At 53.0% G+C, this 12,496-nt stretch overlaps 1 protein-coding gene across 2 annotated transcripts in view; it reads left to right on the top strand.

Moving 5' to 3' along the window:
- Positions 1 to 12,496, top strand: part of RYR1 (ryanodine receptor 1) — a 116,005-nt gene that overhangs the window by 102,917 nt on the left and 592 nt on the right. For both annotated transcript variants that reach the window (XM_082437632.1, XM_082437631.1), the window contains 14 exons: positions 384 to 436; positions 1,034 to 1,187; positions 2,216 to 2,302; positions 3,456 to 3,707; positions 4,547 to 4,677; positions 6,689 to 6,731; positions 7,894 to 8,024; positions 8,126 to 8,186; positions 8,565 to 8,711; positions 9,168 to 9,302; positions 11,296 to 11,452; positions 11,871 to 11,935; positions 12,026 to 12,126; positions 12,304 to 12,355. In XM_082437632.1, coding sequence (XP_082293758.1) covers positions 384 to 436; positions 1,034 to 1,187; positions 2,216 to 2,302; positions 3,456 to 3,707; positions 4,547 to 4,677; positions 6,689 to 6,731; positions 7,894 to 8,024; positions 8,126 to 8,186; positions 8,565 to 8,711; positions 9,168 to 9,302; positions 11,296 to 11,452; positions 11,871 to 11,935; positions 12,026 to 12,126; positions 12,304 to 12,355 — 1,569 coding nt within the window. The remainder of the gene's footprint in view (positions 1 to 383; positions 437 to 1,033; positions 1,188 to 2,215; positions 2,303 to 3,455; positions 3,708 to 4,546; positions 4,678 to 6,688; positions 6,732 to 7,893; positions 8,025 to 8,125; positions 8,187 to 8,564; positions 8,712 to 9,167; positions 9,303 to 11,295; positions 11,453 to 11,870; positions 11,936 to 12,025; positions 12,127 to 12,303; positions 12,356 to 12,496) is intronic.

Genomic DNA, 12,496 nt, shown 5'->3' with positions numbered 1-12,496 from the left:
GGGAAAGACCCTCAGAGATACAGGCGGTTGTGGGGAATTAAGTAGTCCACGTGACAGAGGCCCCTAAAGCATCCTCAGGCCCTCAGTGCAATAAGTGCCATGGGGGTGCGGTTGTCAAGGTGATGGAAGGCCATGAGTGGAGAAGAGCTCCACTTGGAACCAGCCTAACTCTGCACAGTGCTTTAGCCAAGGCACTCCACCTCTCTGAGCCTCAGTTTCCCCTCTGTAAAATGAGAATCATAATCCCTCTTCTGGGGCGGTGGGGGGGGAGTAAAACTTAGATTGCCCAGGAGGAACGGCCAGAAAGGGACACAGAGAGGAATAGGCAGGTCTGAGAGGCGCTTGGGGTGCAGGCTCAGCCCTGATACTTGCCCTGCCGCCAGGTGGATGGAGAGGAAGGGGAGCTGCCTCCAGAGCCCGAGCCTGAGAAAGCCGAGTGAGTGGCCTTGGGTCCAAGGGGCCCAGCCCCTATCACTGCCTCCCTCCTGGACTAGAAGCCTCCTGAGGTCAGGGCCTGAGGATGTCCTGGTCACTCTGGGACCTCAGCATCACCCATCCCAGGCCCAGGCCCAGAGGAGGGCCTCTGTGAAAGGCAGTAGAGAAATGAACGCTCCTTTCTTACCTGCAAGCGTTTCTCCCAGCTGTTCCCTCCGCCTGTGACACCTTCCCCTGTGCTTTGTCTCAGCCTTCCTCCTCCTTCCCATCTTGGCTCACATGGCTCCTTCTCTGGGAAGCCTACCTTGACACGCCCCCTAAGTTGAAGAGGTGTCTCCTCTGGGCTCCCATAAGCCCCTGAGCTACCCTTGTCCCAGCCCTGACCACTCCGGGCTGCCACTGTCTGGTGACGGGTCTATACCCCATTGGACTGGAGCCCCATGGGGACAGGGCTGGAAGTTGTCTCACCACTGTGTCCCCAGCACCATCTAGACCTGGACCAGGCATGGGGTGGGCCCCAGCGCATGGCTTTGAATGAATGAATGAATGAATGCATTTCCCAGGCACCTGCTTACTCTCTCTGTGTCCTGCCCTGCAGTGCTGAGAATGGGGAGAAGAAAGAAGTCCCCGAACCCCCACCAGAACCCCCCAAGAAGACAGCTCCTCCTCCCCCACCTCCAAAGAAGGAGGGGGCTGGAGGCGGGGGCCTGGAATTCTGGGGAGAACTGGAAGTACAGCGGGTGAAGTTCTTGGTGAGGAACCCAGCAAGGGCACCCTGAAGCCTCCTCTCCCAGAAAACACTCACACCACCTCTCCCCCAACCCTGTCCTTGAGCCCACCTGGGCCAGGCTCATCTCTGTGGGGAAGTCGATATGGGCAGAGAGCAGAGATGTCCCCAGACAGAGCAGGACCTGGGCACAGGGCAGCATTTTCAGGTGGTCCCCACTTGGCTCTTCGGCCTCTCCCCGCTCACAATCCTTATTCCAGCCTCCCCGCTTTTGCGCACCTGGGGCCGCCGGCCTCAGCTTCCCACCCCCATCCTCTATCCAAAGCTAAATCCAACTGAGGCCGTGGCGCTGTTCCTTCCACCGTGGCCTATTTCTTGGCTCTCAGCCTTCAGGTAGGAGCTGCCACACCAGCCCCAGCTCCTCCTTTGGGGGGAGAATTCATCTCCTCATCCAGCCCGGAAGAAGGGAGGTCGGGGCCCAGGGCTCCATCTGTCCTATCTCCTCTCCAGGCCAGCCTGACATGAGGGGCTGAGGGAAACATGTTGGACAGAGGGTGGTTCAGTGAGGATTTGGGGGAAGAATGGGGGATGGAGAGAACGATGGAGAGAAAAAGAGGAAGGGAGAGGTGGAGGTAGATGTCCTCTGCCTGGGATAAAGCAGACAGGGTCCCCTCACCCGGGAGGTAGCATGGCAGAGTGGTTGGGAGTGTGGACTCTGGAGCTGGACTGCCTGGCTTCAAAGCCCAGGTCTGCCACTTCTTGGCTGCGTAACCTTGGACAAGACAGCTCACCACCCTGAGCCTCCATTTCCTCATCCAGAAAGTGGGCTTATCAGCAGTACCTACTTCATAGGGTTGTGAGAATTAAACAGGTTCATGTATATAAAGCTCTTAGCCCAGGCCTTGGTATACAATAAGCACTCAATAAATGGGAGATTGTGGGACCAGATATTAAGGATCCCGGTGCTTGGGTTGTGGGTGAATGTTGGGATAAATTCTCCCAGGAAGCGAGTGGACCGTGAGCTCTGTCTTTTTCTTTCTCTCCTCATCTTAGAACTACCTCTCCCGGAACTTTTACACTCTGCGATTCCTTGCCCTCTTCTTGGCATTTGCCATCAACTTCATCCTGCTGTTTTATAAGGTGCTGATCAAGAGGGGCCGGGAGAATCAGGCGCTTACCTGGGCTGTGGGGCGGCAGGCTCAGCCCCTAACGGGTTTCCAGGGCCCTTGCAGTTCACCAGGGACAAGGTCTTGGGCTCAGGGTCCCCAGGAAGGTTCAGGCTGAACACCTTGAGCTTAAGACCCCTGTGGTGGTGAGTATGGGTGTCTGGGTCCATCTGGAACAGATGCCTGAGTGCCCTGTGGGAGTTAGTGCAGGGAATCAGTCCTGGGTTCCACGCTCAGCTCTGCCACTGGCCAGCCCTGTGCCCCTGGGTGCAGGCCGTCCCCTCTCTGCAACACCTGCTGATTTGGTTACATCTCTTTGTTCTCACATAAGCTAAAGAGAAATTTGTGGGGAGGAGGAAATGGGCAGCTCATGGAAGAGAAAGAGAGGGCTAAGACGCAGGCCTCCCAAAGGACAAAGGGACCCTCGGGGTCTTGCGCGAGATCTAGATAACAGGACAGAGGGGCAGTCTAGCAGAATGGTCAGAGCGTGGCTTCTGTAGGATCAGAGTCTGGCTCTAACATTCACTGGCTGCATGATGTTAGGCAAAGTTCTTAACCTTTCTGTGCCTTAATTTCCTCATCTGTAATATGGGATAATAACAGAGCCTACATCTTAGAGCTGTGGGAATTAAAAGAGGATTAACATGAGGAATTCCCTGGCGGTCCAGTGGTTAGGACTCCACGCTTTCACTGCTGAAGGTGCGGGTTCAGTCCCTGATCAGGGAACTAAGATCCTGCAAGATGTGTGAGGCCCAGCCAAAAAAAAAAAAGAGGGTTGATGTATGTAAAGTACTCAGAATAGTACCTGGCAAAAAAAAGGTTCTGTATAAATAAATGATAGCTACTACTAATTTTAGTATTAGTGTTAATATTAGTGTTAAAAGTAGTCTCTTTAGGGCTCCACTATCAAGACGAATCAACTCTGTTTTCAGTCCTCCTGTCACTCAGTTCAATAGTCAGATTCCCAGGACAGAATCTGATTTGCTAGCTAGGGTCCTGGGCCCACCCTTTGATCTTGATGGACAGTCCTGCCAAGACTGTATCTGACGAGGGCCCAGTTCTGGGTGTGGCAGACCAGGTACCAGGACACCGGGTCCCCACCCTGACTGACCTCTGTCCCCCTTTAGGTCTCAGACTCTCCACCAGGGGAGGATGATATGCAGAGCTCAGCAGCTGGGGACCTGTCAGGAGCAGGGTCAGGTGGAGGTTCTGGCTGGGGCTCGGGGGCCAGAGAGGAAGCAGAGGGCGACGAGGATGAGAACATGGTGTACTACTTCCTGGAGGAGAGCACGGGCTACATGGAACCTGCCTTGCGTTGCTTGAGCCTTCTGCATACGCTGGTGGCCTTTCTCTGCATCATTGGCTACAACTGTCTCAAGGTGGGTCATGACCACCGTCTTGGGGCTGGGGCGTGTGTGTGTGTGTGTGTGTGTGTGTGTGTGTGTGTGTGTTTGGAGGGGATGTGTGCCAGGGCAGGGGCTGGGGCGTCTCACACAGTGATTGGGACAGAGGGGGGTCTAGGGTTGGGGTAAGGCTGGGGGACTGAGTACAGGATTGGGGTCTTTAGCAAGGGTGATATTCAAACTGGGAACTGATACGGATCGCAGCTGAGGAGATGGGTCCTGTGACGATGTTAATTTCTGGATCAAGAAGCAAAATTTGTCATTCGGGAATATTTATTTTCTACATGTTGGTCAGTTGGTGAATTAATATCTGTGAGGGTCTGTGGGCCTCAGACATAACATGGGTGCCAGCAGGGGGATGTGGATTCTGATATCGACTATGCCTGAAGCTTGTGATGCCCCGTAAGGTGTATTACGAAAACTTCAGTATGGGTTCCATGAGAACTGACTGTTCAGCAAATCTTGATACTTTACAATTGGACGAACAGAGCTCTTTTGGCTTAGAAGTTTTGCAAGTGCTGTTCCCTCTGCCTGGAACGCTCTGCCCCACTTCCACCTCCTTTCACCTGCCTGTTTTATTCCTCCTCCTTCCCTTGGGAGGCCCCAGGCTGCAGCAGGTGCCAGTTCTGGGCTCTCCCGGGTTTTTTCCTCATCCCAGCCCTGACCCTCTGACCGCGTTTCCCCACTACTACCCTGATCACTCTGGGAAAGCTCCTCTGATGTGGGGTCTCACGAAGCCTCCAGCAAGATGTCCTAGCTCCTGCCGAGGCTGTGGTCTCCTGACACCCACCCCTTTGCCTCCCTGCATGATCTAGGTGCCCCTGGTGATCTTTAAGCGGGAGAAGGAACTGGCCCGGAAGCTGGAGTTTGACGGCCTCTACATCACGGAGCAGCCTGAAGACGATGACGTGAAGGGGCAGTGGGACCGGCTGGTGCTCAACACTCCGTAAGGGCCCACCCCAGCCTCGTGGTGGGTTGGGGAAGCAGAGCTGAGTTTCCACTCCAGTCCCAGCCCAGGCCTCAAAAGACCGGAGTTGCAGTCACTGCCGGTCCTGACTCATTCTCCCCAAGCCTTTGTCCTCCTCTTAGTAGTACAGACAAATTTCCTGTGCATTAAAGTACCTCTGGGGGTGCTGCTGACACATGGAGGTTCCTGGGCCCCAGCCCTGGGGATTCTGGTTCAGTGAGTCTGAGGTGGCGCCCAGGAACCTGCATTTTAAATTCTGTCCCCACGCGCGATTCTCACCAGGTGCCATGAGTGGGAAATATATGAAATCATTTTGTTTTTAAACTGAGCCCAGAGAGGAAATGAGGGTTGTGAGGGCAACGTGGTGGGACTCTGGATCCCCAAAGTACACTCCCAGCCCATTCCATTTTCCCCCAGGTCAAGTCCCATCTTATGTGTTCATACAATGGGGCTGCATCCTCAGAGGGAGGCATGTCTAGAGTAAGAACACCAGGTCAGGTTGGAACCCTGGGTTGGCCTCACTCTAGCTGGGAATTATTGGTCCAGTTACTTGGCCTCTCTGTGCCTCAGTTTCCTTATCTGTAAAGTGGGGATATATAATAGCACCGACCTCACTAGGACCTTGTGACAATGAAATGAGTTAGTGTGGTTTCTGGGGCACTGTAAGCCCTAGGTAAGGGTTGGAAGTTATTTTCTTTTTTTTTTTTTAATGAAGACACTTTTTTTTTTTTTTTTTTTGCATCAGGCCTTAGTTGCGGCATGCAGAATCTTTGTTGAGGCACACATGCAGGATCTTTCGTTTCCGCGAGCAGGCTTTTCTTTGTGGCGCGCGAGCTCCAGGGCGCGAGGGCTCAGTAGTTTGCGGCATGCAGGCTCTCTCGTTGAGGCGCGCGAGTTCAGTAGCTATAGCGTGCGGGCTTAGTTGCCCCGTGACATGTGGGATCTTCCCGGACCAGGGATAGAACCCACGTCCCCTGCATCGGAAGGTGGATTCTTTACCACTGAACCACCAGGGAAGTCCCGGAAGTTATTTTCTTATGGGGTCCTGCCTAGTGAAGTGGTGCAAGGAGAGAGAGAAGCCGTACCAAGGACATCCTATACTCTCATTGTCACCATCAAAGACACATTTAACTTACACACATTCAAGTACACATGCTTAAAAGAGAGAGAGACACCTATTTAAAATGGTGTCTGCCCAAGACCTTGACTTCTAAATACCATTTCCCATGACAAGGAACCAAACTCCATGAAGAAGTGGCAGATTTCAGGGCTGGGTTGGGGAAGTGTAAGATGAGCCTGAATTATCTTGTTATGTCAGAAAGCAAGGGTGTGCTCACTGAAAAATGGTGACGTGCTGAAAGGACCCTGCTGCCAGCTTAGAAGGGGCTCCCCGTGGACAAATCAAGGACAGTTTGAGCATTGATAAGGATAGGAAGTGCCACAAATTGAAACACACATCAAATAGGCCTAAATCCATGGATTCATAATAAATCTCCACTTCACCCCCCACCCTCCCCCAGCAAAACTCATTGGCCCACCTTTGCAGGATGTTGGGACATCAACTCATAAATTAGAAAACTGGTAAATAAAGGGCCAGAATCATCAAATAAAATTAAACAGTGTGAGAAAGCACCCCGGAGCCCGAGCAGGGCCAGGCTGCTGGTCCCGACTCCCCCCGACCTGAGTGCAGTTCTGGGGCCTTTGCATATGCCAGCTCCGAATGCGAGCCGCCTGCCTCACCTGGGCTCCACCAACAACAGCAGCGGGGGAGGGCGGGGTAAGAGTTGACCTCAGGCAAAAGTCACCTGGCCTGGGGTCTTTAGAGCCTGACCCTGAGTGAGATGTGACCCCCCTGTCTCCTGTGAGAAAAGCATTGGAATTCCAACCCCCACCCCCACGCCCACCCCCACCCCCACCCCCCTGCCCCGGCCTGGCTGGTGGCTCCTATTCCCTCCTACCCTAATGTCTTGTGGCTTCTTTCTCTTGGCAGGTCTTTCCCCAGCAACTACTGGGACAAATTTGTCAAGCGGAAGGTGAGAGGATGTGGATGGGGAGGTGGAAGGGCCTCCCGGGCTGGGTTCCTTGCTGCCACCAGGCCATCCAAACCCTGTCAGGCCCTTGCTTCATGTGTGACCTTGGCCAAGAGGCTTTGACTGTCTGAGGAGCACCTCAGATTGCCAGTCTGGAAGTGGGCATGACAGTCACCCCTCCCGCTCTGTAATGAGACGATACATGTAACAAGCACAGCATAGTGCCTGGCACAGAGTAAATACTCAGTGAATATTAGTTTTGAGGGAGGAAGTAAGGCATCCTATTTTCAGCACACAGACTCTGGTGCTAGATTGTCTGCTTTTCTATTCCTAGCGGGGCCAACCTTTCTGTGCCTCAGTTTCCCTCATATTCAAAGTGAAGTAATGAGGGCCGACCCCACCAGGTTGTTGTAAAGGTTATATGACCTACAACAGGAGCAGTATCTGGCACATAGGAAAACATTCAGTTACAATCATTCAGTCACTCAACAAATGTTTATTGAGCACCTCCTGTGTGCCAGGACCTGTTTTAGGGACCTGGAATCCAAGCAGTAAACACATTTGGACCCTCAAGTTGGAAAGACAGAGGAGGAACACATTTATAGCATTCAGGTGGTGATAAGTGCTGTAGAAGATAAAAGCCCCACAGAGGGGTGGGGAGTGCGCGGGTATCAGCCCAGACAGGTTGCTCTTTCGCGCAGGGTGCTCAGGAGGTGAGGGAGTGAGGCAGGTGGGAATCTGGGGGAAGGGTGTCCTGGGCAGGGGGAACGGCCAGTGCAAAGGTCCTGGGGGAGGAATGTGCCTGGTATATTTGAGGAGCTGTGAGGAGGCCAGTGTGGCTGGAGCAGAGTGAGTGAGGGGTTGAGTGGGAGGAGATGAATTCATAGATGACGGGGTGGGGGCGCCAGTTATATAGGATTCCTTGCCTACCTGCCTAATATTAATAAATTATCCCAATTAATTTGGCTACTGAGTAAACTGGACCTTTGTCACTTTGGGACCTTCCCCCTGAGGATCTGAAGAAAGCTCTGGCCCTTCTCCCCAGAAAAATGCACCCCCGATCTCTCACACAAAGTTCAGAGTGTCCCCAGACCCCCCCAACCATGCAGGCTATGACCTTCCCCACTCTAGTTGTGTCTGCACGGCCCTATGCTCCCCTGCGTAGGTCTTGGACAAGCACGGGGACATCTATGGGAGGGAGCGGATTGCCGAGCTCCTGGGCATGGATCTGGCCACGCTGGAGATCACAGCGCACAATGAGCGCAAGCCTGAACCACCGCCGGGGCTGCTCACCTGGTGAGCCAGGGGTGACCCTGCACAGGCCTGGGACAGGCAGGGGAGGTGGCCAGGGTCTGACCCTCCAGCATCTGGCCATCCCTCTTCCCTCCACCCTACAGGCTCATGTCCATCGATATCAAGTACCAGATCTGGAAGTTTGGGGTCATCTTCACAGACAATGTGAGGAGGGCCCTGTGTGTGGGGGGAGGGGCCTGCAGGAGAAGGGCCCGAGGGCGTTGGGGGCTCCACCCCCAGGTATCCCTGACCAGGGACTGACTCCTGACCCCTGTGCACCTCTGACCCGCCCAAGGCTCCTTACCACCCAGAACACTCTTGAATTCCCAGACTATGTCCTTCTGCGGAGGGTTCCCCAACTCCCTGCAGAATGGCTTCCCACCCAGAGTGCCCCATTGTTCCTGATCCTTCAAATAATCCCTAGCCAGTGATGGCACCCTGACCCCCCCAGAGCATGCCCAACACTCTCAACTGTTCCCTGGCGCCCAGAGTACTCCTTGACCCTCATGAATGCACGCTGACCCCGGCTCTGTGTGCCCACAGTCTTTCCTGTATCTGGGCTGGTACATGGTGATGTCCCTCCTGGGTCACTACAACAACTTCTTCTTTGCCGCCCACCTCCTGGACATTGCCATGGGGGTCAAGACGTTGCGCACCATCCTCTCCTCTGTCACCCACAATGGGAAACAGGTGTGGAGGGGACCTGTCTGAGGGGAGTGAGCCTGGAGGGACGAGCTTGGCAGTCTGAGGAGGGGTGGAGGGTGAGGGCTGGGCAGGTAGGGTGAGGAGGGGCAAGGCTGGGCGGGCTGAGCCAGGGTGGGTGTGGGTGGTGAGACCCCAGGGGGAAGGCCGCCTGGGCCGAACTGGGGCAAGGATAGAGAAGGCTGGGGACTTCCCTGGTGGTCCAGCGGTTAAGACTCTGCTCTCCCGGTGCAGGGGGCTGAGTTTGATCCCTGGTCAGGGAACTAGATCCCACATGCTGCAACTAAAGATCACACATGCCTTAACTATAGAGCCCGCGTGCCGCAACTAAGACCCAGCGCAGCCAAATAAATAAATAAATATTTTTAAAAAAAGGTAGAGAAGGCTGGGCATGGGGGAGGGGCAAGCCCATAGTGGAGCTGACGGCCCCTTGCCCATCCCCAGCTGTTGATGACTGTGGGCCTCCTGGCGGTGGTGGTCTACCTGTACACGGTGGTGGCCTTCAACTTCTTCCGCAAGTTCTACAACAAGAGTGAGGATGAGGACGAGCCTGATATGAAGTGTGACGACATGATGACGGTAAGCCCCTCCCCCCAGCGCTCTTGGAACAAGTTACTGACCATCCCTGACCCTTAGTTTTCCCATCTGTAAAGGGGGTTAGTAATAGAACCTACCTGTAGACTTACTGTGAGGGTTCAGTGAGCTGACACTTGTGAGGTACATTGAACAATGCTCAATAAATGGTAGCCACTGTTGTAATAGTATCTGAGTTTTTCAAGCTATCCTTATTGGAAAGGTGCTCGGGCACGGTGCCTGACTTACAAGCCATGTGATTTGGGGTTGGCTGCTCAACCTCCCCATGCTCTGGTGTCCTCACCTGTGAAATGGGTGTATAATAACAGTGCCTACATCCTCGCGTTGCTTTTAGGACTCAGTGATGCTCCCTGACCATCTAAGGTTTAAAAGTCTTAGAATAGTGCCTGGCAGGTATTAAGGATTCCATAGATGTGAGCTACTATCATCATTATAATGAAAAGTTTCACCCAAAGCATGCTGTCCGTGTTTTTGTTTTCTCTTCTATTCTAGTAGTGGTGGTCATAACCCAAACTGAGTTGTTTTTTTTTTTCTAAACTCCATCTTTTTTTTTTTTTTTTTTTTTTTTGGCCTTACCACACGGCTTGTAGAATCTTAGTTCCCTGACCAGGGATTGAACCTGGGCCCTTGGCAGTGAGAGTGCAGAGTCCTAACCACTGGACCGCCAGGGAATTCCACTAGACTCCATCTTTATTTTTATTATACTCCAACTGAACCTTAGCATTTCCTCCACTTGTGAATTTTTTTTAATTTTTATTTATTTAGTTAAAAAAATTTTTTTTGGCCGCACTGTGCGGCTTGTGAGATCTTAGTTCTTTGACCAGGGATCGAACCTAGACCCTTGGCAGTGAAAGCGCAGAGTCCTAACCACTGCACCGCTAGGGAATTCCCCCCAAATTAAGTTTAACCTACTATAGGCATGGGCCACAGTGGAAAGAATCATCCCAGGGCTTTATCTCAGAGATGGCCTATAATCTGGCACTGTGCTCGCAGGATCCACGCAGCCTGACATTTGAGGCTCCACCAGACCTGGTCTTGACACTTAGCCTTGTTCCCATCAGTCACTGGTCTTAGCTCTTACCCAAGAGAACTGGGTTCTCTCACTTCCCAGGGACACAGAAAGAACAGTGTAAAGTCTTTCCCAAGTGCCAGGCAGACACATCCCTCCCTCTACTCAGAACCTTCTTGTGGTTTCCTGATGCCTTCACCATGGCTTACAAAGCCAGGGAAAAACCAGCCTGGCCTGAGTCTAACCAGAGTCCTTCTTGATTTTTGCTCTCTGGCTGCCTGGTCCTCCTTCAGTTCCCCTAAGATCATGTGTTTCCTCCCAACCCAAGCCCTTTGCATCTGACATTCTCTCTTCCTCCCTTCCCCGGCCCTATGTACACACACCCCTTCACTTGATGCTTCACCTTCAACTTAAATGCTGCCTCCTACAGGAAGCCCTCCATGACTATTGGCTGGACCTCATTTATCTCCCTGCTCGTGCTCACAGGAACTCTATTTTCCAGCTTCACTGAACCTCTTTCAGTTCCTCACAAGAGCAAGATGCATTCTTTCCTCCCCAAATGGTGATGAAGCACATGTGGTTCTCTCTGCCTGGAACTCTCTCTCCCACCTAATATTTTCTTCACGTTCCAGCTCACACATGTCCCCTCTTCTAGGAAGCCTTGCCCAATCACCGCAGGCTGGGCCAGGCTTTCAAAGCTTCAACGCTTCCTGTGCTTCCCCCATCTCACTGCTGATTACACTGTGCTTTCCCTGTCCTGGCCCTGAGCCCTCCCTATCACAACCCTGATCATTTCTGGGCTGTCACTGTCTGATGCCAAGTTTGTGAGCCCTGTGAGAGGAAGGTTCAGTGCTGTCTCAGTCATTGCCATGTGTGCCCTGCTGCAGCTAGCCCAGCGCCCTGTAGGTACTCGGTGAATGTCGAATGATTGAATGCATGACTAATGTGCTTCTCACCCTGCCCCCGCAGTGTTACCTGTTTCACATGTATGTGGGTGTCCGAGCTGGTGGGGGCATTGGGGACGAGATTGAGGACCCAGCAGGCGATGAATATGAGCTGTACCGGGTGGTCTTCGACATCACTTTCTTCTTCTTTGTCATCGTCATCCTGTTGGCCATCATCCAGGGTCAGTGTTCTTCAGGGTTGTGGGAGTGGGGGCTCTGTGCCCAGAGGCAGACTAGCTCCTTTAAGAGTGCAGGCCCAGGATCACATCAGCCTGGATTCATATCCTGGCTCTGCCTCTCCCTACTGTGAGACTTGGGGCAAGTCACCACTCTGAGCCTCAGTTTCTCCATCTGTAAAATGGGTTTTTTTAAATTATACTAGCCTCATAGGGTTGTTGTGAGAATTCAATCAATTCGTAGGTGGTAAATGTCTGGCTCATGATAAGTGCTCAATAAATGCTAGGTATTATTATTTTTAGGAAGCAGGGTGTGATTAGGGAGATGAGGATGGGAGGCAGGACTCAGACGTAGGTAGCCAGAAGAGGAGGGAGTCTGAACTGGGTCAGAGGTTGGGCACTGACTTGCGCCCTGCCACCCCAGGTCTGATCATTGACGCTTTTGGTGAGCTCCGAGACCAACAAGAGCAAGTGAAGGAAGATATGGAGGTAGGTCATATCTGGGGGGTGACCCAGAGGGATTATGGGACCCTGGGGGGTTGAATGGGCCTTGACTCTGATGTCTCCTGCCATGCACAGACCAAGTGCTTCATCTGTGGTATCGGCAGCGATTACTTTGATTCAACACCACATGGGTTCGAGACTCACACACTAGAGGAGCACAACCTGGCCAATTACATGTGAGTGTGGGCCCACTGGCCAATCAGGAGGGTGGGGGCGCGGCTGCCGACAGCCGGCTCGAGATACTGGCCAGTTAGGGGAGGGGGTATGGTGTCCATGTGGTTGGATTCCCAGCCAGCCAATCAGGAGAAAGTAAGGGTGATTGCGACCTGTCTACCGCTGCCTCCCATCCCCAGGTTTTTCCTGATGTATCTGATAAACAAGGACGAGACAGAACACACGGGTCAGGTAAGGGTGTGTTAATGGGACGACAATGGGCAGAGACATGGTGAATTTTTTTTTAATTAATTTATTTATTTACTTATTTTTGGCTGCATTGGGTCTTCGTTGCTGCGTGTGGGCTTTCTCTAGTTGCGGCGAGCGGGGGCT

This window comes from Balaenoptera physalus (assembly GCF_965194825.1).
Source record: "Balaenoptera physalus genome assembly, chromosome: 19".
Taxonomy (NCBI): Eukaryota; Metazoa; Chordata; class Mammalia; order Artiodactyla; family Balaenopteridae; genus Balaenoptera; species Balaenoptera physalus.
The sequence above is the reverse complement of the archived record's forward strand: the minus strand, read 5'-3'. Positions and strand labels throughout refer to the sequence as shown.